The sequence below is a fragment of the Pomacea canaliculata genome, linkage group LG1 (genome assembly GCF_003073045.1).
Source record: "Pomacea canaliculata isolate SZHN2017 linkage group LG1, ASM307304v1, whole genome shotgun sequence".
NCBI classification, from domain to species: domain Eukaryota; kingdom Metazoa; phylum Mollusca; class Gastropoda; order Architaenioglossa; family Ampullariidae; genus Pomacea; species Pomacea canaliculata.
In genome coordinates this window covers 4446122-4472431 of record NC_037590.1, presented here as the reverse complement: position 1 = coordinate 4472431, position 26310 = coordinate 4446122, and the positions used below count along the sequence as shown (strand labels likewise).

The window sequence follows — 26310 nt, the reverse complement described above, 5'->3', positions numbered from 1 at the left end:
ATTTAAAAACATCTCATCAGGATTCTACCAAGCGCTTCGATCCGAACTGATCAAGCCTTTCTGGCTGGGTGACTGAGCTGGCCCACCCTTTTCTCTTATATTATTTTCTCTTATCGGCCCTTTCTTCCATATCTTTTCCGACAAACTCTTCCAGTTACGTATTTTTTCACATCTTCTGTCTATAAATACGGGTCTTCTGTCTTTTTCCATAACGTACGCTTTCATTGGTCTCTTTTTCTCTGCGACCTTCGGCCCCCTGCATTTGCCGTGTACAATACCTAGGACCACACACCCAGTAAAAGATTAGAAAATCCCCAGGAAATATGCAAACCGGAGTTGAAATCATTGACTAAATTTTTTTAGACTTAATTAATTTACATACACCCATTTATATAGAATGCAACTATATACACACCTACCATGCCACGAAAGAATTCGTCTTACATGAGATTCATTCAACTGTACATTAAAAAACAAATTGCCTTATGTTGTATGTATATATATCTAGTGCGAAATTAAGGTAAGATTGACCTTTGCTTTTGTGTGTGTGTGTGGGGGGGGAAATATTCCACTCTTCATTTGCATTAACACCCTTTACTGATTAAGACAAAAAGAAAAAACTCTTCCGCCATCAACTGCTCACAATTCACAACCACGTAGTACTACAAGTATAAGCACGGGCGTGTGTAGAGACACCGATTCATGACGTGAACACTGCGCGCATTGAAAGAGCATATCTACGTCCATGGAAAGAGCGAAACTCACCACGTGACCCAAGATTTCTGACGGACCAACCAATCGACTATACACCCTGATATAAAAATAGAATATGCTACGTCATTGCAACAAAGGAAATCACCAACTTCCGCTCAAAATGGTAGGTAGGTCATGATCACAAGTTCGTGGTCAGAGATGAACGATCTCTTGAGCAAAGAAATGACGTGCACTTGAAAAATAAAAAGTAATTGAAATTAAAAATTCATACAGATACAATTTAACAACAGGGATTTTCTTCAAGATGTTGCAGATGCTGCTGTGTCTGGTCCTTCTGATCTATTACACGGTTGTTGTGTAATCGGGATTTATTTTTGTAGCTATTGATGGTTCAACAAACTCTGCGTGTAACTTGTCAGTGTGGAGGAGAACAAGGTAGTTGCGGGAAGAGGTTCATAGCGAATAGAACTCAGCTGACAATCAAAGGAAGCTTTTTATCATTATTGTTTTGGCGGTGTAGCGGGATGAATCGTTGAGCAATATGAATCGTTGAAGCGAGGTATGCTCATGCGTAGAAACTATGGATCTTCTAGGGTTGTTGAATGAATTAGCAGACATTTTCGTGGTATTTTACTAAATCAAAACCAATAATAAAGCGTGAGTTGTATGTGTTTAGCTTTTTCATGTTGTTTTTATTTAAATTTGACGTGTATTTACTCTTTAGCAGACGATCAAACACCCACTCGCGCAGGGATATCAAACAAAAATAGTCCACTATCCACATCACTTGCAAGCTATAATAATTTGAACCTAAACGTTTCATTTGTTTATCAACTGTTAAATTTAACTTTTTAGTATTTTATTTCTTGTTAGGTTCAGTACATTCTCTTCGAATGCCTCGCTTCAACGATTCATATGGCTCAACGATTCATATTGCTACAGCGGCTGACTTAAATCGCCGTCGTTCAATTAACACATGAAAACAAAAGTCCGCTGACACTTTGTAATAAAGTTTATGGCTTCGTTCACACATACACACCACGAACTAATATCTGTGCACACACTGTACACAGTAACTTATAATGACGAACATATTGAAAATAATATTGCAAAACTTTTGTAATTGTTTTCCAGTCTGCGCGTGAAAGACTATAACGATGCTGTAAGTGGATGTAGACTATCATTCTTTCCTGAAAGTGTCGTTGGTCAGAAATCAGTAAAATGGATTCCAAACCTCAACAAGGAATAACGAAAAGCAGTGAAAAGCACAAGATGGATAATGATGATCATGGGAATGAATTATCAGAAATGGCTGATAAAGATGGGCTGTTTAAGGTAGGGTTTTTAAAAATTTTTTTTTTACCTTACAATGATAAATTCTTGTGCTCCATAAATAGGACTCAAAGTGCTTTAATAAAAGGAATGCAAGCACCTTGTTGTGGCAGGCATCAGATGCACTGTCATGAACACAAACATGTAGGCACTGTACAACAAAATATAAATAGATTTATACAGCATTTTACCCACCATCAAATGCTGGCTTAAAGCTTTACAAAAAAAGACGACAGTAATAATGAGTGAAATGCAAGTGTAGACATTATCATACAGCTGAGAAAGAAGTAACACTTCAAATTTAAAAGAAGATGGAGAAGACAAGATAAACAGTGCTAAACACTTCAGAAAATCTTTATGGAAAATTTGACATGCTAACTGTCAAAGAAAATCAAATAAAAATAATTAATTGGTGTTGCAGGTAGATACAGGTCTTATTCCTCAGGCTTTGTTGGGTGACCAGGCATCAGAGCTAGTGGGGTTAGGACTGAGTGTCTTTAACCAGGATGAATTTGAAGAAGGTAAGCAGCTATTTAACTTTGGTGGTTTATAATCTTTTAGGCATTTACAGAAGGAAGTATGTTGTTACATAACCAATACCTTTGTAGTTTAGTACCATACTTATAATTTGTAACTAGTTGCAGATAAAGAGAGAAAAATGGGGGAGTGAGAGAATCTTGGCATCAGTGCACTTTTTACTTCCCCTTCACTTGAAAAGTTTTGCTTCCTGCTGACAGACATGAGCTGTCAACCTGCCAAATCAGAAGGGATTTCTAGGGTGCAAGTTTAGTCCTTGTTACTCTTCGAGGAGCATAGGGCCACAGCAACACTTCACCAGTGAACTTGGTTTTGGGCAGCCCCCTTCAGTTGGGCCCATATGGTTTGGTAAAGGTCTGGAGTTTGTTGTTGATGGTGTTTGTCACTCTCCAGGTTTCAGAACCATACAGTAGGACTGCCTTCACATTGATGTTGAAGATGCTGATCTTACTGCGGAAGGATAATGCTCGGAAGTTCCAGATGGGGCGTAGACTGTTGAAAGCATGCCTGGCCTTGACGCCGCTTTTGATGTCATCATCCATTCCACCATCCTTGTTGACAATGCTCCCCAGATACGTGAAGCGGTCTGTTCCCAGGATGTTCTCTCCTTGAAGTTGGATTGGGAGTTCCTGCTTGTTGTTGATTCTCATCACTTTGGTCTTCTTTCTTGCCAGTCTTCTCCTCTGCTTCCTCTGCTAGCTTACTCAGTTTGGTTTGTGGACGTTGCTGCTGATGAGATAGAAGACCAATGTCTTCTGCAAAGTCCAGGTCCTCTAGCAGTCTAGCTGTTTGGTGAAGGTCCACTGGATGCCAGTGTTGTCGTCTTGGGTTGTCTTGCGCATAATCCAGTCTGTGACCATCTGGGGTGCAAGGGTCTCACTATTTCCCTACATTGATAATGATCATAAAAAGGCTTGACTTAAACAAAGTGGTAGATCTAAAGTTGATAATAAAATCACTGCTGGAAGAGTCAGCAGCAGAAATCAGCCTGGGGTAAGCTGGGTACTTTTGCTAGTATTAGATGATGATAAGAAATAAGAGTACAGTAATAATGCTTGAAGGTGTTCTTGTCATATTATTTCAGGGGTGATGAAACAGGTTGACCAGGCTATGGCAAAAGAGGAGTTGGAACGTTTAAAGAGAATACTGCAGAAGGAACTGAAATCCATTGAAGAAGACATGAAGTATGTTTATATATGATGCTGTACATTTAGATAATTGATAAGTAGTCTTTATTGTAAAGATTGAAGAATTCACAGTGTTTGTTTTTGCAATAAATGCAGTTTATGGATAATAACTCTTTACCATTGACCTGTCGGCAGGTTTTAGCATTATGGAATATGTAAATTTTAACAAGATGTTTATTACTTTTGTCCTGCCAACATCTTCCATGGAATTCTTGTTGAGAAAGCTGATCTACAGCCTCTCCATTAGTTTATTTCTTCAAATAGAAAATTAAAAATAGGGCTATGAGTAAAACCTTCCAAACATGCAGAACGGGCCATAAAAATGGAGCCATTTGTATATTGTGATGTAAAAAGAATGTTGTTGTGCTGTGCATGATTGTTAAAAGTAGATCTAAAGTGAACTGACTGAATTCATGGGCTTCATCATGTGTACTTTGTTATATAAATGCTTGCTTTTGTTGATTTCAGGTTGGTTGAAAGTGATCTTGAGCATATTAGTAAAGCAGAAATGACTGTAGAGCAGCAAAATGCAACAGCAAGGGAAATTCATCATCGTCAGCAAGCTATAAGGAAACAGAAGGAAACAAGGGTCAGCATATGTGTAGGATACCTGTGTTGGGGAGCATCAACTAGTTTGTGCATGTTCTGGGAGGGAACGTAGATGCATGTTATGAGAGTATAAACTGGTAGGCACATGTTCTCAGAACATGAAATGGTATGTGCATGTTCTTGGGATATTAATTGCTGGGGTAGTATTATGGGAATATGAACTGGTATGTCAGCTGGTATGTACACTTTCTAAGGATGTCAACTGGTAGGTATACGTTCTGGGAGTGTCAACTGGCATATGCATGTTCAGTGAGTATGAACTGGTTTGTGCATGTACCCACGTGTCTGTGGATTTGTGTGCATACATGTGTCTGTCTTTCAAGTGTATAAATCCGTGAGAGAAAATAACCATGATTTTCACAAACTGGAAACATTGCTGTGGTCTTTCATTCAGTTTGACAAAAACAATACTTTTTGATTCTTATGGAAATTGTAGACTACCAGAGCTTGTCATTAATAATTGCCTCATAAATATCTCTAGTCATTGTTTATTTGGAAACAGAGGAGCCATCTAAAGACACTGCAAGTCAGGCAGAAAATGGCACTGGCCAAAATGAAGAATATAGAAGAAGCTGAAAGAGGAGATCCAGATATCGAAGAAGGTATTAGAGTGACTATATAAACAATATATGTTGATATCGTCATCTGCAGTTTCTCAGTTAAACTAAATGATTTTCTTTTTTTTTTTTTTGATATTTTTGTATGTCACTGCTGTACATTATTGTTTAGACATCCATTTAAAAAAAATTGATTATTTATTGTTTTGGGTGTGAATTTTACAGACTGGGAAGAAAACTAAACACAACAAATAAATTTGGTAACTTTAGCCATCATTATGTCAGAAAGAATTGCAATGTCAAAGCTATTTTGACTCTGTTTTTATGCTACATATGTTTATATTGATAATATAGATAATAGATAGATAATGTTTATGTGTAAGTTTATTTAAATTTTTCTCCTCGCACATGGAGCATGAGGCTTTTCCAGATGTTTAGTCTTTGAAAATTGTGACCATAATTATTATCATCTTTTTTTTTTAGCCGAATAAGAGCTACAGTTTAAGAGTTCGTTGAATGTAAGTGTAACCAATTACTGTCTAAACTGTCATCAGACAAAAAAGTTTCTGCTGTTTTCTTGTTATGTTGGTACTAAGAGCTGGGAATAGAGTAATGCGAAGACTTAATCTATTATATGATCTTTTGTATCCCTTTGCAGAAGAGCAGGGCTCTGCTGATCACCCTTTTTGTGGTCTAAATGGGCAACCCCAGAAAGAATCAGCACGCGATAGAATGATCCGGTTGGGAGAGATGACACCATTTGGGACAGTACTCCATGGAGCTACAGCAAAGGGAGAGAGCTCAGGGTCAAAACTCTCTGCCTTTGAGCAGTTTTTATTGGACAAACAGAAAAACTTTAGAATAAAAGACAAGAAACCATTAAAGAAGAACTCTTTGTCTTCTTCACAACATAGGCATCATTCTAAAAAATCATCAGATAAGGCTTCATCCTCCAGTTCTTCAACACAGCCTTTCAGCATATTCCATAAAAAAGATAAAAAAGCCAACATTGAACAAGTTGATAATGTGCAGAAAGTGTTTCAGAGGAAACGTTCCTATCCAGTAGCTCCTGACTTGAGTGAGGATGGTGAGATCAGGGATGAAAATTGTGACAAGGACAAACAAATTCTTGAGAATAGTGATTCTGATTATGAGCCTGAATGCACAGATAATGATGACTCTGAAGGTAATATGTCTCCTCCTCTGTTGATTTTCAATAATATTGCAAATTTTGTTTGCGTACTTAAAGATTCAGACAAAGAAATATTAGTTGTTCTTATAAGTGTATTCAGGTGCAAGATATATATATATATTGTGTGTGATAGGGGGGTATATGTTCGTGCTTGAAACATGAATGTCTAATATATAAAACATATCACTTATCATAGTTTTATTTGTAAATCTTGTGTGCTTTTGTTAGGTGAAAAAAGACAGAGAAAAGTGAGAGGCAAGCAGCTACTTAAGAAGACAAATGCAGTTTACAGGCCAAGTGATGATGAGGATGAACCAGTATCTAAAAGAAAACCTGATCGATCTATTGCTAGGGAAAAGGATGATGCTGATGAAAACTATTATCAGAGAAGGCTAAGGTGCGCATTTACATTTTCACACTGCTTACAGCAGCTACAAAGCTAAATAGCTAAATGTCAGTGAACATTTGAAATTGGTCATTGTTGCTTTTGACTAGAGATTGTCTTACGTGAAAAAAATGTTACTACTTATTAAGGATTCAGCAACAAAGGAAGGAACAAGATGACAGTGGAGATGAGGAGTTTGAGGGAGGACTGATTGTCCCTGGAAAATTGTGGAAAAAACTTTACAAGTAAGTGTGTGTATATGGATATATTTTGTGGTAGATATATGTGTGTTTGATTTAATGTAAATATTACACAATACATGTATATTAATGCATATATATTTTTACACATTTAGTATGGTAATGCAGTAAATGTACCCCCCAAAAAACCCTTGTTTACTTCTCAGAAAATCAGGAAGACAGTGTAGCTCCTAGTGTGTCCAATTAGCTGGTTGTGAACACTAAAATTTTTTGTGTATGTTTTGTAACAGGTATCAAAAAACAGGTGTCCGATGGCTTTGGGAGCTTCACATGCAGCAGGCAGGGGGCATCATTGGAGATGAAATGGGCTTAGGAAAGACAATTCAAATGATTGCTTTTCTTGCAGCAATGAAAGAAAGCCGACTGCACAGCAAGGACTTCCCGTGAGTGTTCATTGGAGTACAGTTGATCTACTTAAGGTGGAGACTAATAAATCAGTGCAATCTGCCGACAAGAATGTCTATAACCAGGATGTAGTTTTTCTGATAGCTTATCTTTTGATTGCTTGAGTTGAACTCTTTGTTAAGCAGAATAAAAGGTTAGAGTCAGACCTTACATTGCACAGTTATTTACAGTCTTCAGATATAAGTGTTTTAGAAGAGCAAAACAAAGCCATTTTAATTAAGGACTTAGAGCAGAAATAGTTTTAAGGGAGAAAACTAAAACTGTCCAGTTCAGTACAATATACATTATCATTTATAACTGCTACATACTTTTACATACAAGATTTTTTTCTTCGGTAATGTTTATTCCTCTTCTGTCATAATTGACCAGTTTATCTTTATGTAGCTTGATGATAAATCGATCTATATTTAGTAAAGAATGCCATGTAACTGATGTTTTTTTCCTCATTTGTGAATGAAATAAGCAACTGTTTCTTGAGAAGATTCTTTGTGTTACATTTCTACTTCTATTAGGTATGTGGGTCTTGGACCAGTGGTGATAGTATGTCCAACAACAGTCATGCATCAATGGGTCAGAGAATTTCACACATGGTGGCCAGATTTCCGTGTTGCAATTCTCCACTCATCTGGATCCTACACTGGCTCTGAGGTTAGGAAAAAGTAATCTTGGTATGCAATTTCGTCTTCTATGTATTTCTTTTTTTTTTTTTCCTCTACTCATGATAGGGTACATTAAAAAAGGTATTTTATTTCCTTCATAGTTGTAAAAATTGTGCTTGATTGACAGGAGTTTAATAGTAAGAAAAATCCTTTTTACAGAATGTTTATGTTAAGAAATTATTAACAATTATGCAGTTATTTATAGACATTGGTTCAAACAACATTTATAGAGAGAAAAACAGAGGAATTCAGAAATTTGTATGGTTTGTGTTCAATGACAGGCACAGCTGGTTCGTAACATTGTGAAGTCTAATGGAGTGTTGGTGACATCTTTCAACACTCTAGTAATACAACAAGATATTTTGCTGCCATATAACTGGCATTACATCGTGTTGGATGAAGGCCACAAGATCCGCAACCCTGATGCTCAGATTACTCTGTGCTGTAAACAGGTAGGTGGTGTAAGTGGAAAGAGTGAATTATCAAAATAATAGACATATAAAAACATTAATGATTTTCATAACAGTTCTTGCCATGGCTGCCACACATTCAAAAATAGCAGGAGTTAGTCTGTTATTTACTTGATGAAATCAAGTTATTTTGACTTTGCAATGGGTTGTCTTTAATTTGAAAGCTAGTAAATAGGAAGAAACATTACTTTCTGTGCATTTAGCATCTGTTTACAGGGCTGGCTGCCATGATATAGCCTTAGTTGCTGTCTTGGCATAAAATACCAATCCCCTCTCATCCATATGGGAAACAAACTTAATTTTAAAAAAATAGTGTGACCTGAATTTTGTGCTTGTTTACACCTTGCTTTTTTGTTTTTTGTATAATTTTGTTTGTTATGCAATGAACAGTTTGTTGAAGTTGCCTTGGATATTTATCACACATTAACAGATTTGTGCATGATTTCAGTTTCGTACTCCTCATCGCCTCATCCTGTCTGGATCTCCAATTCAGAACAATTTGAAGGAGTTGTGGTCTTTATTTGACTTTGTATTTCCTGGCAAATTGGGTACTTTACCTGACTTCATGGCACACTTTTCCATTCCTATTGTCCAGGGAGGGTATGCCAATGCTACTCAAGTTCAGGTAGAATCATGAGTCTACTGTAATACCTGTGTGTTCATATGATAATCTTTAAAGACCACTTTTGGATCATAATATTGTTGGTACTACTGTTTATCGTTATAACTTATGTAATTTAATATATAATAATGCTGTTTAACATTGCTGTCTGAACATGAACATGTGTAAGCTCACTGCTTGACATGGCAGTCATTTAAATTACTCAATTATATTGTATTTATATGAATTTTTTATAGGTAGAAACAGCCTATAAATGTGCCTGTGTATTGCGAGACTCAATAAACCCTTACTTGCTGCGAAGAATGAAAGCAGATGTGAAAACTAGCTTGGATCTGCCTAACAAGAATGAACAGGTAAAAGAAGCTGAATGTCAGTCAGGATATCTTGTATAGCACTTACCTGGAAATGACTGCTGTTTAATTGTTATTCCACTTCCAGTTTTGTTGTTCTTATGATCTTTGATTGTACGGAGCACTTGAAATTTTCAGTTTTGTTTTTATTTAGCTCATAAAAAGTGGTATGGGGAGAAATGATTGTGGCCATATCTTGAAGCAATGTTGTGTACTATATTTGTTGAATTCTACATTTTTAAATCTTTTTTTGTGAAAGAATGCAGCATATAATCCTGGATTATGCAAGTCACTGAAAAAAAGAAGAGCTGTCTATTATTAGTCAAGACTTTTACCGTAGGGTGTTCTATGAATATATGGTGAACTCATTTTGGACAGTACATTGCATTATCTTAAGAAATATGACAGTAATCTATTTAGCCAATGTTGGACCCTGTCTGGAGTAAATTCAAAATGACTTTGTGGTAGCAGTAGAAAAATTTGTTTGCGGTGCAACAAAATAGCTGTAATAGAATTTTTTTTCAAACAGCCTGGTCAGTTATTTGGGTCATCCTATGAGACTGGTGAAAAAATCCTGAAAGTCATTTGTCCAAATAAATATTGTTGACTTAACATTCACAGAGGTGATCTCTTCATGTTATCAATTTAATTCATGCCAATTCCTGTATTATTCTCAGATTTTGTTCTGCCGATTGACTGATGAACAGCGAGAAGTATACAAAGAATATCTGGATTCCAGGGAGTGTCATGCCATTTTAGCAGGAAAGTTTCAGGTAATCATTTATACATTGATGCAAGGGGAAGCATGGTCATGATATATATTTTCTAGCTGCACCATTCTTCAGTGTTGTCTATATTTGAGACAGCATATCTCCATTTAGAATGTCTGTTTGATTTTCCTCAGCTTTATTTACAAGAAAGTCCGTATTCACCTTTGCTTTAATGTTGCTTATAGGTGTTTGCTGGCCTTATTACCTTGAGAAAAATCTGCAACCATCCAGATTTATCAACCGGTGGCCCACGGGTACTTGTTGGGCAAGACATCAGTGGCAGGCCAGAACTTCACTATGGGTTCTGGCATCGCTCTGGGAAGATGGTTGTTATTGAGGCATTGCTGAAACTGTGGCACCAGCAGGGACAGAGAGTGCTGCTGTTCTCTCAGAGCAGAGCTGTAAGTGATTTTGATGACCGATTAACCTTTTTTAGAGACAAATCTATATATGAAAAATTGATTTTAAAAATTGTTTACACTGTGTTCCCCCCTTCACCCCACCTCCCTCAAATGTCTTCTAAATTGATGTTGCAGGACTTGATCATGCTTGTCCTTATTTTGCATATAATTCAAGTCAGGATGCTATAAGAAGTGCTAAAAATATTCCAGCTTCATATGGTCTTTGTCTTCTTATCGGGACTCATGCTGTTTTATTGAAGCAAATCTTGATAAAATATTCTTTCTACTTATTTAGATGCTGGACATTATTGAGAGCTTTATTCAAGAAAGGAACTACACTTACCTGCGTATGGATGGTTCTACTTCTATTTCCTCTCGCCAGCCTCTTGTTCTTCAGTACAACAAGGTATGTTTGCTGATTACATCTCAGTATATCATTTCTGTAATTTTACTCTTACTTTCTTACAGGACCCCTATCCCTTTTTTTTTACTTGTTTTATGCTGCATCTCTTATTAACTCTATATAAGCACCCTTCCATTTACAAAAATGTTTGGGTTGTTCAAATGCCTTTTTTAAAACTTGTGTACCTGCATTCACATGCCTGTTACCTTACTTGCCAATAGGACCCCTCAATCTACATATTCCTCCTGACCACAAGAGTAGGTGGACTTGGTGTCAATCTGACAGGAGCCAACCGTGTCATCATATATGATCCTGACTGGAACCCCAGCACAGACATGCAGGCTCGTGAACGAGCTTGGCGTATTGGGCAGACACGCCAGGTCACAATTTATAGGCTGCTTACCTCAGGCACCATTGAAGAAAAGATATATCATAGGTACGAGAATTATAGTTGAGAGATAGGTGTGAGAACTTATAGTTAAGATATAAGAACTGTGATTGTTAAGTTAGAACACAAGTATAAGAACTGTCATTGTAAAGGTGAAGGGAAGCAGTCAAAGATGACAGTCTTAGCATGGAAGTGTATGGTGGTCCACTGTAATAATCTTAGCAAAGGGGAATAAATGTGACTAGATAAGAATGTGTACATCTGTATGAATGTCCAAGTACATATAGTATTTGTGTATGTGTTTGAATTTGCATGTTCATTATATGCTACTTTTTTAAACGATAGCTTCCATTATTTTCTTTAGAAATAAAACAAGCATACAAGAAATGTTTTTTTTTTCAGACAAATCTTTAAACAGTTCCTCACAAATCGTGTACTGAAGGACCCCAAACAACGTCGTTTTTTCAAGTCAAATGACATCTATGAGCTCTTTACACTTGGTGAAAAAGATGAGCACAGAACAGAAACTAGCGCCATTTTTGCTGGAACAGGATCTGATGTTAAGATGCCCAGGCGATTGGCCGTGCCACCCATACCTACCCCAAAGTTGCTGAAACCCAATAGGTTTGATGAAATGAAGAAGCAGTCCAAACTTGAAGATGATTTTTACACAAGCAGCCTAGATAACTCTGAGGTTGAAAAGATGAGGGAGTTAGCTCGCAAACTGAGCCGAAAGATGGAGGAAGAAAAGTTACAGAAACTTAAGTCCACTGAAATTGGAACCCAGTCACATCCTGACAGCAGTGCAACTTCTGAGCAGTTTGTGGGGTCAGCAAGAAAAACAAGAAGGGAAGAGAGCAGCTTATTGAGCTCCAGGCATCCATTTGGGAAAGATTGCAAGAAAAGAAAAAAAGATGCCAGTGAGTAGCTTGCTCTTAGCCAGTATTTGAAGTAATGGTTTCTGTTTCTTTTGAGGCATTTAAGATTTAAGAAACAGACACATACATGCTTTTACTAGAGAGGGAATCTTAAGTTACAATAACATGCAGACAAGTAGGAATGTGCATTGCAGAAAAGGGACTAATTCCAAGTATGTAACTGCTACTGTATATTGGCTTTTGCAAGCTGCATCAACACAAAACATTGTCACAAAAAATTACTAGAATCCACAGATCTTGAGCATCAAACCCACAAAGATCAAGGCTGAAGATATTCTGGACAGTTGGTGAATAAACTGTTTGACAGAAATTTACCATATTGTGCAGAATTTGAAGGTCAGCGCATCCCACACCTGGTGAAGAGCTGCGAGTACAAATCTCAGGCTGCCAATGAGCAGGGACAAGAAGATGCACTTAGCAAGCATCAAGATGACTATGTATTGCGCAGACTGTTTAAAAAAACAGGTACTCATGCTCATGCTGAGCTTGTTTCACTGTTGATAAAGACTAGTTGTTAAAAGATGTGATTCTACTTTGCTTTCAAGATATTTTTTTATGGTAAATTAAAAAAATATCATTTTTTTCTTAAGTATATATCTGTCTGTAGGCAGCACATATGCAGAATGAATTTATCAGCACCATTACAGGTTTCAGGACTGTTTAAAGACATAGTTTATGTTGGGGTAGGGGAGTTAAGGGGAAGTGTGTGTGTGAAAATGAGGCAACGTTCATTGTGGGAAATAAATCAGGCTGTGTGTGCAGGTATTCAAGCTGTAATGAAACACGATAAAATTGTGGATTCGAGTCATGCAGACTATGCCCTTGTTGAGGCAGAAGCTACCAAAGTAGCTCGAGAGGCTGTGGCTGCCTTGCGCCGATCTCGGGCCATGTGCATGCCCGCTGTCAGTGGTGTTCCAACTTGGACTGGACAGCATGGGGGTCCATTGTCCAAGTAAGATGAATATTTTCCACTTTATTTGGACTTACCATACGATGCATTTGACAGTGTATTTTATGTAAATATTATGGATATAATTTAGTTCAATTTAAGTTTTTTGACTTCTAATAATTTAGTTGATGTGATTACTTTAAAAAAGCATCCTGTGATGACAATGACTTTGACCTCATGAAAACTTCCCACTTTAGGCCCTTCAGGCAAGAAGCAACCATTGAGCGAAGAAAGGACAAGAAGCAATAAAACAAAACTTTTTTACATAACATCATTTTTTACTTCTGGACAAAATTTAAATTATTTTTAATGCCTGATTAAGAATCAGTGATATAAAATCTTTTGATCTTTTTTTCCCTTAAAATGTTGCTTTGTTTTTTTTTGTTTATTTTTTTATACTTTGCTGCAGACCAAGGTTTGGACAGAAGAAGAATGGTCAATTGGTACCTAAAGCAGAAGAAACTACAAAACCTTCAGCTAACCCAACAAAGCCAGCAGGAGTAATGTTCTTTTTCCTTTGAAAATATCGTGAAAAAAATATTAGAGACAGTGAGAGCTTCCAGTTCTAAACACATTGAAGACTTTACAGCCTGTAAGGCATGCTTCGCAATTATAATTTTGTAACACTTCATAAATGATCAAATATTTTATGATGATGATGGTGTAAGGGTGGAACATGATTGTATTCCGGACATATACAAATCTCTATACTCTGCCAGCAAATTGCTTTTACAAGAAACTGATTATGGTTTTCTTTTCAGGAGTTGTCAAGCAAAAAGTCATTGGATAAGTCATCTTTATTTGATGGCTCACAAGCTGGTGGCATTTTGCTTGGTGCTGAGCAGGAAGCAATGTCATCTTCTGAACTGTTAACATGCATGCACAAGCGCAAGCAATTTGGGGCACAGCCAGATGCCAGCATGGATAACATGCCCTCAAGCAGCATCAGCAGGGATGATCAAGAATTGCTCGAAGATTTGCGAAATTTCATAGCATTCATGAGTGACATCAATGGGCAGGCTACCACTCATGAACTCTTGACAAACTTTGGTCCTCGTCTACCACCATCAGATTCAGCCAAATTCAAGGCAATGCTGGTTCAAATTTGCAACTTTAACAAGGTTGACGGGTTGGGCATTTGGAGGCTAAAGCAAGAGTTTCGATAGCTAGGCTTTATTATTATTATTACAAATAATGAGACCATTTGGGAAATTTCACATAGAACAATCTTGTCTTACTCTAAAATTTCTCCAGTTATACATATAGCTGTGTGAATATATCTCTACAGCAGCGGTTCTCAACCTGTGGGCGCGCCCCCCTGGGGGGTCGTGACGTGCCTACAAGGGTGTCGCAAAGGTGGTCCTTTTTTAAAAGTTTCTTATACCGGTATTAGTGAAATTAGCTTAGATTGTGTAACCGAGTGGTGAGGGCGATCAAACTCCAAATCTCTTCTCCCTATTCAAGTACACTGTCTCGGCAATGCAGTGACTTCTCATTTCCAAAACTCAAAACACAATCCCCCTCTCAACAATTAAGCCTCCAATCTCCCTCCTCTCGCCTTTTGCCTTCTCTCTCCCCCAATCTCTCATCGCTGACTCCCCTCTCCCTCTCCAGTCACACCTCTCTCTTTTTTTTAAAAAAACATCTAAAAGGCAGGCATTCAGGAAACGTCCATCATTCACACCTTTTCGCCCTCGCACGTGCTCAGTCCTAGTACTCTAGGTCCCTGACAGAAGGCCATGACCAGACAGTGCGGGGTGGGGGCTGAAGAACGACCGATGGCTGCTGCTAATGACATATTTATCGGACATATTTGAGAAGCTGAACGTTGTGAATACTTCTATGCAAGGGAAAGACACCACCATATTACAAACAACTGACAAGATGAATGCTTTCGTCCAAAAAATTTCGTTGTGGACGCAAAAGATACGCCAGGAAAATATTTTTGATATGTTTCCGTGCTTGTGTAAGTGCAAGGCTGACAACTTGAATCTTGATCAGGTGAAGAATGTAATTATTGCCCATCTAAACGGACTGCAAGAAAGGTTTCAGCATTACTTCGCTGAAATTGATGTGACTAAATACGATTGGATTCGTAATCCATTTCTGGCTGATCCTAGCACAAGCGGGTTGTCCACGGAAGAAGAAGAGCAGCTCATCGACCTTTCGAGTGACCAGTCCCTGAAAATGGTCTTCCAAACCAGACCAGTGCCAACATTCTGGATTAGCGTCAACAGTGAATATCCTCTCCTTTCTGAGAAAGCAGTGAAAGTTCTTCTGCCATTTTCAACTTCGTATATGTGTGAGCAAGGATGTTCAGCATTGGCAGCACTGAAGTATCAATACAGAAATCGTGTGGACGCAGAGGCTGAGCTGCGAATAGCAGTGGGTACGAACATCGCACACAGGTTCGCTTCTCTATGCAACAGCAAGCAGGCTCAACCTTCTCATTAATCAAAGTGAGTGTCTAATAAAACTAATAAAATAATATTTATTAGCACCTCAGAATTTGCTTTAGTAAAATTTCATTAACAGTTATACTTCTTGCAGATACAAACTTTGTTCTTCCGTTGTTGATTTCCTCGACGCGGCGTTCGAGGTTAACTAAGGCTCCCCGCTCTTCCACCGACCTAGCTGGCTAAGGGGGTCGCGGACGTACCGGTGTTCCTCAGGGGGGGCGTCACAAGTAAAAGGTTGAGAACCGCTGCTCTACAGGAAAGCTAATAGTCAGATGGAACGAGCAATAACATCTGAACCTGGAGGTGTGCTGGTATATGTGGCACAGCAGGCTTCCCCTGGTTGACCCAGCTTTTGGAAATGGCTGTCTGTCTCCATAGAGGGTTTGGGGAAGGTAATGCAGCTAGGATGAAGAGATGGGCACTGCCCTCACAAAAAGTTGGGCTTGAGAAGAGTGTCTCACCCAACAATCATAAAAGTTAGGGATTTCCTATACCTTTGATTTTGTAAGTGTTTATGGCAGTCTGCAATGGGAACCATTTTTAGGTTCTCGTAATAATGACTAAATGGGCAGCAATTTCTTTTTACATTTATATGCTGTGATCTGCTTACCTCTTCCATTATAAAGTAACTAATTGTAGTAAACTTTTGCAGCTCTCATTCTAGTTACTGTATATGTGTGTGTAAACACTGTGGAGACGTGTTATTCCTTTAGGCAGCACATCATTGTTAAGTGAATTTGGAAATCAGATATTCAAACGTCTAAAACATAAAAAGATGTAAACTGAGCTATCACATTTTAATACCAGTGCAAAACTTAAAGTTTTCATGGAAAGAATTTTAAACTGAATTTTTGAAGAAAAAGTTCAGTGGTGAAAAAGCAGTGTTAAACAGCTGCCTTATACTGCTGGAAGGTTCATGCAATGACATTCTGTAACACCAGTTTCAATAAGCCTGAATAATCTTTGTGCAGTTCATGTGCTTCGGTGGATGCCATGTGTAGTGCCTTGCCTTCACTGTGCTGAGGTAGCATCATATCTACACTCTGTTTGCTCAGTGTGTTCCCCTGAATTACTTTCAATACACAATATAATTTTTGAGTACCTCTTCTAATTTATTGTACATTTAATAATACAAATGCAGATTTTCATCTAACCTAGTTAAAACATCAGGGTAGGCTTTTTTTATCTGGAGGTATAAATCTGAAACAGACATTTACAAATAATTTAGTTTACAAGACAGGAAAAATATGATGCAATCTTAAAACACAATCCCAGTCTTTTAAGCACATTTTAAGACAATAAGACTACAAATGGCAATATTCTACTATCCTGCAGCTGAATGAGAATTGTTTTGCAGATTTACTATGATATGGAATCTGTTATGGTATAGCCTTTTGCAATGCTGGTTGAAGCCATGAAGTAGCTAGTATCATTTTTATATCATTGAAATGCATAAAGCATGAACAATTAGATCTTCTGCATGATGATTGACAAATATTATATCTACCTGGAGAATGAAACAACTTAATGCAAAAACACTCAACTGTTTCTGAGAAAAAATATGCATTCTTATGGAGTTGATTCTTATGGAGTTGTTACTTCCACCACCATGATTAAATATTACTATATGTATAATGAGTCTAGAACAGGGTCATCAGTGATTCAACCATTTATCAATTTGACAAGATTTGATCACAACCCTTAGTCAAGTTGTCCTCAACCCAGAGTCATTTTGATTATAGCCAGAGTTGATTTGACCACCAAGTACTGAAGTTACTATTTAGTGTAATAACACATTCATCCTTTCTACAAAAAAACTACATTCTTTCAATACAAATTAGTCAAACGATATATTTACGTCTGCTGTCATTGTTATCAAATGAAAAATGGATACTGTTTGAAGTAATGGGGCACATAGATACCTCCAAGAAAGAAAAAATAAATTTCTTGCAGAATATAATTTATGCAGAGCAGCTCGTATGCTCATGGCCACAAAAGTGGGCCTGGTTAGTGTGATTTAATGGTTTGTAAAACCACAGAATATCTTGTAGGCTTGTTTTTGTGTAAAAAATAGGCCACCAGTCTGTCAAGTAGCCTTAAAACATCCTGGGCATGTTAATCTACACTTCAATTTATTTTTGTTACAAAACGTTACTTTAACAAAGTGATGTCTCCACATACACTCAAATGATGAAAGCTTGTCATGCACAGGTAAACTAACAACAGTAAAGGAGACATCAAAATTCACTTATTTCGTGGCCGAATTATTGCATGACGTAGTCAAATTGACTAAAGGCAGTGGTTAAACTGACTTAATAGCTGTTATTGGCTAGGGGCTCTGGTTAACTGGCCCTTTGATATAGGCACTATGCTATTTACACGTATAAGCATTTCACAAGGGTGTGTAATTTTAAGAATCAAAATAAAAGTGTTATTTATGATCACCTAGTTTACTCATGTGCCCATTTTTATGCAGCAAAATTCTAATTCTTTTATGGAAAACAATCTGTTAAAAAAACTTTTTTTGGACTTGAGATGATGGCATATCCACCATCACTTTTGATTAAAAGTGTCAGGTACCAGAATGTTACCAGCAGTGTGATGCGACATATTGTACCCCGAAGGCTCAATGGTATTTTTGTATACATTTAATAATGAATCTGATAATTTGTTAAATGTAGATGTGTACAACTAATGAAAATAGCAAGATCACCTGTTGCGGGCATCGGGCTGATTGAGAACCTCTTTGCTATAGTATTCAAACAACAGATCTGCATCAGTGAGGTGCCTATTTTCTGTCAGGAACTGCTCAAAAGTCATCTTTGCATCCATGCTCTCCTTGATTGCTTTAGATACCAGATGGATGAAGAAAATGGTTATTGTTTCATGGTAGCCCACTTTAATCTGCAGGCAAATGTGTTACAGATTAAGACATGGACCAGAGTCAGAACTGCCAATAAGCATAACAATAAAACTTACAAACACCACACTAGAACACTATAACACAAACGAATAGCAAAGAAGCAATATTTCAATATAAAAATCTGATGGCAATTTAAGACAAGAAAATGTTAAGGTAATACATGGCAATGCAAATATGTAAGAAAGTATTATTTGAAATGTTGAAATATTAAAATGTTTTAATCACCTAATAAATTAAAATCAAGCTAATGTTTAAACAAAAAGAATCAACAGAGTAATTCATCTAATCAACCCTCACCTTTTCTTTGTTTCTTTCATTGTATTTTTGTATTCCCAATCTGAAAACATGCAGAATCAATCTTCATTACTCACTTCTTACCTTTTCAAGACTTCATGTAGTGAAGCATCAAAAACGAAAAAAGTTATCCTAAATGAAATACAGAGGATGCAGCAAACAGAAAAATAGGTTTTTAAACAAGTTTAAAAAGCGCATCACGCACTTGATGTAAGGTGTTGCTCCTTCAGGCCCATAGTCTTTGATGTAATTCCATGCCATGCGCAAGTGGGCTTCATGTGTCCAATCTGTAAATGGCAGTGTAGCATTCTCAAATGCCTGTAAGAACACCTGATCACCCACTGACCGGAATGACCTGCAAAAAAATTGATTTTTCTTTTAAAATTTTGACAACCTTATTTTTGCAGTTCAGCTAAGCCTTTGTCGTAAATGGTTTTGGAATTTTCAAGATGCCTTAAAAGCATTAATATATTTTTAAGTTAAATGCAACAGCCAGCAATGTAGCCAATCAAAACTTCATGTCTTTAGCCAATCATTAATGAGTGCATGCTTATGTTTTCTGAAAAACTGCACCAAAATGGCTACAAACCTGAAGAAATAAATGAGGGGTTCATGGATTGTCTCTGACAGGCTGACACCATTAACAAAGCCATACCAAACATTGTGATCCCCAACTCCATGATATGAATGGGTCTCGCATAACATGACTGCTAGGCATCCCAAAATAATAGGCAAGCCCTGTTGAAGACGTACAGTGATGAAGCAATTCAATGTGCAGAATCAGGAATGTCAAGAAAATCTAAGAAAACCTGCTGAAACTGCAAAATTCAACAAAAAAAAAAAAAAAAAGGAAAGAAAGTTCCCCAGTTGTGCCATTGTGGTACCTTTATAAGAGCAACAGAGAACTGTACTAATTAAAAAAATAAGGAAATTATGAAAGATAACATGAAATCCTCATTGCCAACAATGATGGGACACTTACTGCTTATAGAAGAAAATGTACTAATTTTACAGAAGCAATTACAAAATCGGGGTATCTGCTAAAGATGACATATACCTCTTCCCCTTGAATATGAGGTGTGCTCTCAAACTGGGACTGTCCATCTTCAGCTCGTTTTGAGAAATGCAGAGCATGTCTGACCTGAGAAAAATATTTTGAGGACAATGAAGAAGAAAGCATACAAAGATTATCATGAAGCAATGTCCTACCATCTAATTATGTTTGAATCACTTTTAAATTCAGGTCCAAAATGACCAAATGAATAAGCATTACTGTTCTGAAAGTTAAACTCAAGATAATCAAATCATGCCCACTTCTCAAGAAGTGGGCTATCAGGCTAATGTTTCAATTCTATACAATACCTATGCTAATACATATCTGTGCAAAATGGTTTATCTAATAAACCACAAGCAATGCTAATTATTTATAAAAATATGTGTTAGTATTTTTGTGACTATATTTTTGTGTTAATGATAAAAGAAAAATGCAGTTTTACCTGGTCCTCAGCTAGAATGTGCACAGCAAATTTTCCAACTCTTCTTAACATGTCATGCATACGACTGTAAAATAAACAGCAATAAATGCTCAAATGATGAATTTTAATGCTAATGCAAATTTTAAAGAGATATCAGGGCTTCTGCTAAGGCTAAATTCTTTGGGGTCCCAGGGACCTCTTCTTCAGATTTTTATGGGGTTCCTGTTCTTCGCCCAAATGTGAAGGGGACCCCATTGACGAAAATTGAAGGGGTCCTCCGAACTTTTAATGCGTACTTTACGCAATATTTTGCGTAAGCAGAAGCCCTGGATATATATGGCATTGATTGGAAGTGATTTGCTTTTCAAGAAGGCAATCCAAACTCACTAGAGGCATTTTAAAAGCATACACAAACTTTGTGCCCAAAATGTATTCTATAATTACACCTTTTATTAGTGTTTGCTGTAGTTGTGATCTTGCAATGCAACATTGAGTGAAAAAGCAAATTAAAACAAATATTATTTCTCTCTGTGCTTGTAATCAGACCTTTCTTGTTGAAGACAAAATGAAATAACTGATGGAGAAGCAGAAACACTGGAAAAAGAACTGCAAGTGACGCCACGTTTGTTCCACTTGTTTGTGCATGGGTCATACTCCCCTGTTGTTACCACTATCACTGCAATTTGATGAAAATGGTAATAAAACTCTGATTAAAAAAATAAGATCTAGAATCAGAAGAAAGAAGATACATTACTGCTATATCTTTTTACCAAAAATAGCATGTAATTTAATGGTCTGCAGTACATTTACTTCAAACAAAATGAATTTTAAGTTCCAAGCTTTGCCCAGGCCTTTTTTTAAAAAATCTGTTGTGAAGTTTTGATCTATTGCTTAATATGAGTTGAGGTTATTCATGCGCAGTATCAGTGCAGAGAAGCAGTGAAACACTTCTCTTGATATAAGGTGACCAGACGTCCCGCTTTAGGCGGGACAGTCCCGCTTTTGACTTCGTGTCCCGCCTGCTCATCGGGTGGGATGCCCAATGTCTCGCTTTCTGGCTTTCTGGCAAGTCCATCAAATGTGCCAGTTGTCTTTAAAAATTACTTTTTTCGGCGTTCTTTGACGGTGACGACACCATCATCGGCACGTGTCCCGCTTTCGCCCCCGAAACGTCTGGTCATCTTACTTGATACTCCTTCTTGACAGGTTAATAGCTCATATACAGCAATGGGAACATGACATTTTTAGTGAACATGCTAAAAATTGCAGTGATGTCAACCACAATGTAACTTGCCTGCTCCCCTGCCCCACTGATTTTTACTTTCTCAAATTGTGACTCCAAATCTTCCTCTACATAATGGGCATATTTTAATCATCATTCTGCATAATGTTTTCACTTAGTGCCATTGATAAGATCTTAGAATGGAGAAAAAAATTGATGCAAAAAATAAACATACACTAACTAAGGTATATCCCTGCCAAATTTTGCATGGATTGAACAGTGCATGTTGACTTCTATAAGTACAATTGCTGCCACACATGAACCCATACAGGCACACATTACTATATTTCGCTTTACTTATAAAACACAGAATAAAATTCATGAACATGGCTGAATGTTATACACTTATCTAATTATTTGTGGTAGCATAAATCTAACATAAGGAATGAAAAGATGATGATAACATTGCTGCACTTGATTCAGCTAAATCCCAGAAATCATACAGATGTTACCTGGCTGAGGTACTCGACTCATGACTTTCTGAAACAGTTCCTGTGTATCTTTTTCTACAGATTTGAAGTTTTTTCGTCTCCACTGAAGCAAAATCTCTCCATTGTCTACATGACCTGCACATATAACAACTATAAATACAAAGGGTAGTATAAATGTTCCCTACCTCCCCCCAAAAAAATAAATTTTATATTTACAATTACTTTTTTTTACTGTTTTATAAGAAGGAAAACTTCACACACACGTTTGTAGCAGATTTCAGTAATGCCACCTCAATTATAAAAAATAAAATTGAGAAGTCGAGGAAAAACAGTAAGCCTTTCGTCTGGAGATATTTTTACCATTATATATTGTCTGAATCGTTGTCACACATTTTTTTGGACAACAAACTCAATTATGATTGTTTCTCTGAGGGCATTGTCCAAGAAGTAGACTCGATATCGTTCCTTCAGAGCATGTAAAGTTGACTGTTTCGTGGTGTGGGCAACAGTTAATAAATTATGCATCATTTAACTGTTTCGTGTTCCTCGAATTAATGAAATACGTATTTAACATGTACTGAATACACTACGTCGTTCTGGCAGGAATTTCCTGAGTTAATTCATGATGATGTTTGTAGTTGCATGAAAGATATGATGATTTGACTGCAGCTCTCTATACAGTCTACCTGTACTGCAGGTGCGGTGAAGGTGCTTTGAACTTCGACGTACATGGTTCCACCGTCCGGTCCATGAGGATAATAGTCGTATAGCAGGAGCAAAGTCTGCCAAAAGATGTCGATGAACTCTGAGCGCAGACATAACTGTTGGGCACAGAACACGATTCAGATACAAATCTTTCAGCTTCGCATTGCCCTCCAATCTAAAGCCAACGCCAGTGAACTTAAAAAATACGCACTAATCCAGATAAGCTTTCCATAATTTTCAAGCATGAAGACGTTTATTAATGAAAGCTACAGTTACTAACATGATAGTAAGACGAAGGATCGAGTGCTATTCTTTGGTTACGCGGTTTGAAGGGTCATATGTCAACGGTCACTGTGCTATGACGAACTTGCAGGCGAAGGTCGCCGAGAATAGCCTCTGGTACAGTCGGATTAACGTTTGCTTACATCTTTATTTTTGCTTTGTAGAAACTGAAACTAAATCAATGGATGAATAAAGGTTTCATGAAATATAGGCTAACATTGGGCTTATGTATTAACTTCTAATTTTTTTCGCATGTTTTGTGTTTGAATCGGGTAATCACCGAAGAAAAAAATTGGCCAGTCGAGACTTACAATCATTTAAGTCTTAGGGTGGCACTTTTGACATATATTCTATTCACACTACGAAGTTTCCAACATTCATGGTGCACTGATACTTTTCACCTAAAAAATGTCTACGATTTCCACACAAAAACAATTTGTCAACATGTTCCTGCAAAAAATGTATGCGATCTGAATTCATACTGACTGCATCATGCTATTTTTTCCCCGAGATAATCACTTTTATCTAGTAGACGACGGAAATCGTGTAAAAAATGTTTTTTTCCGAACGCTAATTTTATTAAATATCTGGTAAGAACTTCAGAAGCACGAACAGATAATGTATAAATTTTGCTTGAAGCTGAACGACTTTCTCCAATTGTAACGGCCGTTAGATTTCATTAAAACTCTCCCGTGTCGACTTTTTACAGGAATAAGATGAGAAGTTATTTTGTAACTACATTTCTGAACCCTTCATATCACATACTTTCAACAATTTTATATATATAAACGAAAATAACCCTCATGAATACTGACATAAATTTTTTTCCTATTCTTGATTTACCCATTTAGGAGTCGAACTTCCCAAACCTAAAATGGCTTCCTTAGAGAGAGTTAGGCACTTGGGTGTTGGAATTAAAATGGTCGCGACCACTGTTTTCCGATGTAGTTTTCATTCTAGTTGTGTTCACCGCAAGACCAAGCTAAACAACCTCAAAGGTAAATCGACTAGCTCCCAGGAATGGTTAAAACGGCAGCTTAATGATCCATACGTCAAAAGGGCAAAAACAGAGAATTATCGATGTCGTAGCGCTTTCAAGTTAATAGAAATAGATGACAAATATCATCTGCTGCAGCCAGGATTAGCAGTTATCGACTGTGGAGCATCACCTGGGTCATGGACACAAGTTGCTGTTGAGAGGGTTTGTTACGACGCTTCAAAAAATGGTAGGCGCCGCAGTCAAGCGTATTCACAACTAGGCAATTTCAAAGTTTGAAGTGCTTACCCGAGTCATACTAATGAGTATCTTTCCTCCATTTCAACCTTCCAAAATTCATCCTTTACAGCTTCCTTTACTACTTCGGGGAAGATTTTGTGGAATCTTCTTATAAAACAAGTCTTTAATCCCGTTTCAGCTGAAAGTATACGATGTATTCGGTTGATTAAATTTGTCCAGAGTATGACTACTATGTTTCTGCTATGGATTCACTTTTGATCAACTTCAACGACACTTTTCAGCTAATCTTTATTTTCATTCCATTTCATTTTTCTGTTTCATTCTATCCAATTACTATTTTTGCTTTTCACAGGGCTGTAAATCTATTTTCAATGGTTTTAAGTGGTTTTACATTGATTATTTATATTGTTGACATTTCACTCTTTTTTTTCAGAAATTTCTTTAGGTTTCATCTCTGATTTTTGTTGAATTGAGGACTTTAAAAAACTTTACCTCCTTTCAATACTTTGCTTTGACATTACTAGTCATCTTTTAGCCAATTATCTGCAAGATATTGCCAAAGCTATTTGGCACTATGAAACAGTAATTACCGTCCATCCTTCCTTTCAATCATAGTTGAACTATCGATGATATGTAATGCTTGCGCTTGTGTGAACCTTGGAAAGGATGAGTGATATATATGAGTGAGAGAGAGATGCAGATTACATGGGGATTTGGGAATGAGTTGAGGCAATAAATTAAGGTTCAAGATCTGTCTGGAAAGTAATGAATTTTTAAAAAAAATTGTGCATTGCAAAAATTCACAATTTAATATTATCACCTTCAAAATTTGGTCCTTATAAATATACATAATATTCCCAATGCCTCAGCCATTGTTGGTACTAGTGCTTGAAATTGTCACCTGTCAGGGTGTTTGGTCTTGGTTGCAGTTTGATAGATGTTTACAATACCAAAGCAGTTGTCTTTCAAAGGTTTTAATCTTGGGGAGCAAGAAGAAATCACTTGAAGCCAGGTTAGGGTTATAACTTATAGGGGGGATATGGAAGGAATGGAATATTTTTTTCCAGCCAAGAATTCATTCTTAGCCAGTGAAGTTTAACTCGGTACACTGTCATAATGTACTGTTGCTCTAAATTTGTTTTCATTGTTATGTGAAATGCACTTCATCAGGGTTTTATTATATAAAAAAAAAATTTCTGGGCATTGCAAAGACTACAATATAGCTGAATTAGGTCCTACTGTTTATCTAAGATTCCATTTTAATTATTTTCACCATCATTTCAGGGTACAAGGGTGAGGGCCTTGTAATTGGCATTGACTTGCAACACATGCTGCCTATTGAAGGGGCTTACGTTCTCCATCAAAGTGATTTTACTTCCAAGGAAACTCAACAAACAATTCTGACCATTCTGAATGGAAGACAGGCAGATGTCGTGATGAGTGACATGGCACCAAGTGCCTCAGGACAGAAGTCTTTGGATCATGACATAATTGTGGACTTGTGTTACTCTGTGCTGCTATTTAGTAGACGTGTACTTAAACCTGGAGGACATGTGTTATGTAAGCTGTGGCAAGGAAGTGAATTGCGTAAACTTGAACTAACCATGGGAAAGTTATTTGAAAATGTCAAAGTTGTCAAGCCCAGTGCTAGTCGACAAGATTCTTCAGAGATATTCCTTCTAGGAAGAAATTTTGTAGGGAAGGCAGAGAGATAAATTGTTGGATAGAATTTTATTGTTTTGAACTTCAGAGAACCTGTGGGATTACCTTTTGAAAAAAGGGGAGAAATAATAGGTTTTTTAATATTAAAGATATAACTTTTGTGAAGATGGTGGACATATTTTGTTTTAATGACTGAGTGCTGACCCTTATTGACAAGTATTTTTATTTAAAAATTGAAAGTAAAAGAATGGAAATCTGATAGCTGAATGGTCTTATAATCTCTTTCCATGGGACAGCATGAACCATTTAAAAAATTTATGTACTTTTGTAGAACTATTGTCTATAAAGCTGACAATACTTTACATATCCATTGACTTGTTGATTGGTGCATTTTCTATGTTTGGTTTTAGTAATATTTATAAGAATCAGGTT

The 26310-nt window shown here is 37.0% G+C and overlaps 3 protein-coding genes across 9 annotated transcripts; 2 read left to right on the top strand and 1 right to left on the bottom strand.

Moving 5' to 3' along the window:
• The first annotated feature begins 819 nt into the window (after window positions 1–819).
• Window positions 820–14536, top strand: LOC112558305 (DNA excision repair protein ERCC-6-like). 3 transcript variants are annotated; one of them, XM_025228716.1, is made up of 23 exons: window positions 820–877; window positions 1849–2049; window positions 2468–2567; window positions 3668–3767; window positions 4239–4359; window positions 4882–4981; window positions 5595–6122; window positions 6357–6525; window positions 6663–6758; window positions 7004–7156; window positions 7691–7826; window positions 8119–8289; window positions 8756–8932; window positions 9166–9282; window positions 9957–10052; window positions 10235–10450; window positions 10746–10856; window positions 11075–11289; window positions 11644–12161; window positions 12507–12644; window positions 12942–13131; window positions 13538–13628; window positions 13890–14536. In XM_025228716.1, exons 2-23 carry the CDS (start codon window positions 1936–1938, stop codon window positions 14292–14294), a joined length of 4062 nt encoding a protein of 1353 aa, XP_025084501.1. In that variant the 5' UTR covers window positions 820–877; window positions 1849–1935; the 3' UTR covers window positions 14295–14536. The 3 variants fall into 3 exon arrangements, with proteins under 3 accessions (XP_025084501.1, XP_025084483.1, XP_025084493.1); XM_025228698.1 differs by having other exon boundaries at window positions 866–1149; XM_025228708.1 differs by having other exon boundaries at window positions 868–961.
• A 1833-nt stretch (window positions 14537–16369) lies between these two features.
• On the bottom strand, window positions 16370–23931 carry LOC112558271. Of its 5 annotated transcripts, none has more exons than XM_025228646.1 (11): window positions 23823–23931; window positions 22679–22813; window positions 22014–22127; window positions 20826–20955; window positions 20301–20364; window positions 19862–19945; window positions 19394–19542; window positions 19010–19159; window positions 18808–18847; window positions 18301–18491; window positions 16370–16787 (listed from the first exon to the last, which is right to left on the bottom strand). In XM_025228646.1, the coding sequence occupies exons 1-11, from the start codon at window positions 23824–23826 to the stop codon at window positions 16754–16756; spliced, it is 1095 nt and encodes a 364-aa protein (XP_025084431.1). In that variant the 5' UTR covers window positions 23827–23931; the 3' UTR covers window positions 16370–16753. The 5 variants fall into 5 exon arrangements, with proteins under 5 accessions (XP_025084431.1, XP_025084444.1, XP_025084425.1 ...); XM_025228659.1 differs by having other exon boundaries at window positions 23795–23848; XM_025228640.1 differs by lacking the exon at window positions 23823–23931 and adding an exon at window positions 23260–23764.
• Window positions 23823–26240, top strand: LOC112558299 (rRNA methyltransferase 2, mitochondrial-like). The gene is made up of 2 exons (XM_025228684.1): window positions 23823–24205; window positions 25501–26240. Exons 1-2 carry the CDS (start codon window positions 23854–23856, stop codon window positions 25929–25931), a joined length of 783 nt encoding a protein of 260 aa, XP_025084469.1. The 5' UTR covers window positions 23823–23853; the 3' UTR covers window positions 25932–26240.
• The last annotated feature ends 70 nt before the right edge of the window (window positions 26241–26310 follow it).

What these genes read in the sequence shown, in the direction of transcription:
- LOC112558299 (XM_025228684.1), top strand. Translation starts at nt 23,854, where the DNA reads ATGGCTTCCTTAGAGAGAGTTAGGCACTTGGGTGTTGGAATTAAAATG. An exon ending in TTACGACGCTTCAAAAAATG is followed by an intron (nt 24,206 to 25,500) that starts GTAGGCGCCGCA and finishes CCATCATTTCAG; the next exon opens with GGTACAAGGGTGAGGGCCTT.
- LOC112558305 (XM_025228716.1), top strand. Translation starts at nt 1,936, where the DNA reads ATGGATTCCAAACCTCAACAAGGAATAACGAAAAGCAGTGAAAAGCAC. An exon ending in TATTATCAGAGAAGGCTAAG is followed by an intron (nt 6,526 to 6,662) that starts GTGCGCATTTAC and finishes CTACTTATTAAG; the next exon opens with GATTCAGCAACAAAGGAAGG. An exon ending in CCAATGCTACTCAAGTTCAG is followed by an intron (nt 8,933 to 9,165) that starts GTAGAATCATGA and finishes AATTTTTTATAG; the next exon opens with GTAGAAACAGCCTATAAATG.
- LOC112558271 (XM_025228640.1), bottom strand. Translation starts at nt 23,296, where the DNA reads ATGATTGTAAGTCTCGACTGGCCAATTTTTTTCTTCG. An exon ending in TCACCGCACCTGCAGTACAG is followed by an intron (nt 22,128 to 22,678) that starts GTAGACTGTATA and finishes TTATATGTGCAG; the next exon opens with GTCATGTAGACAATGGAGAG. An exon ending in TTTTGTCTTCAACAAGAAAG is followed by an intron (nt 20,365 to 20,825) that starts GTCTGATTACAA and finishes TTTATTTTACAG; the next exon opens with TCGTATGCATGACATGTTAA.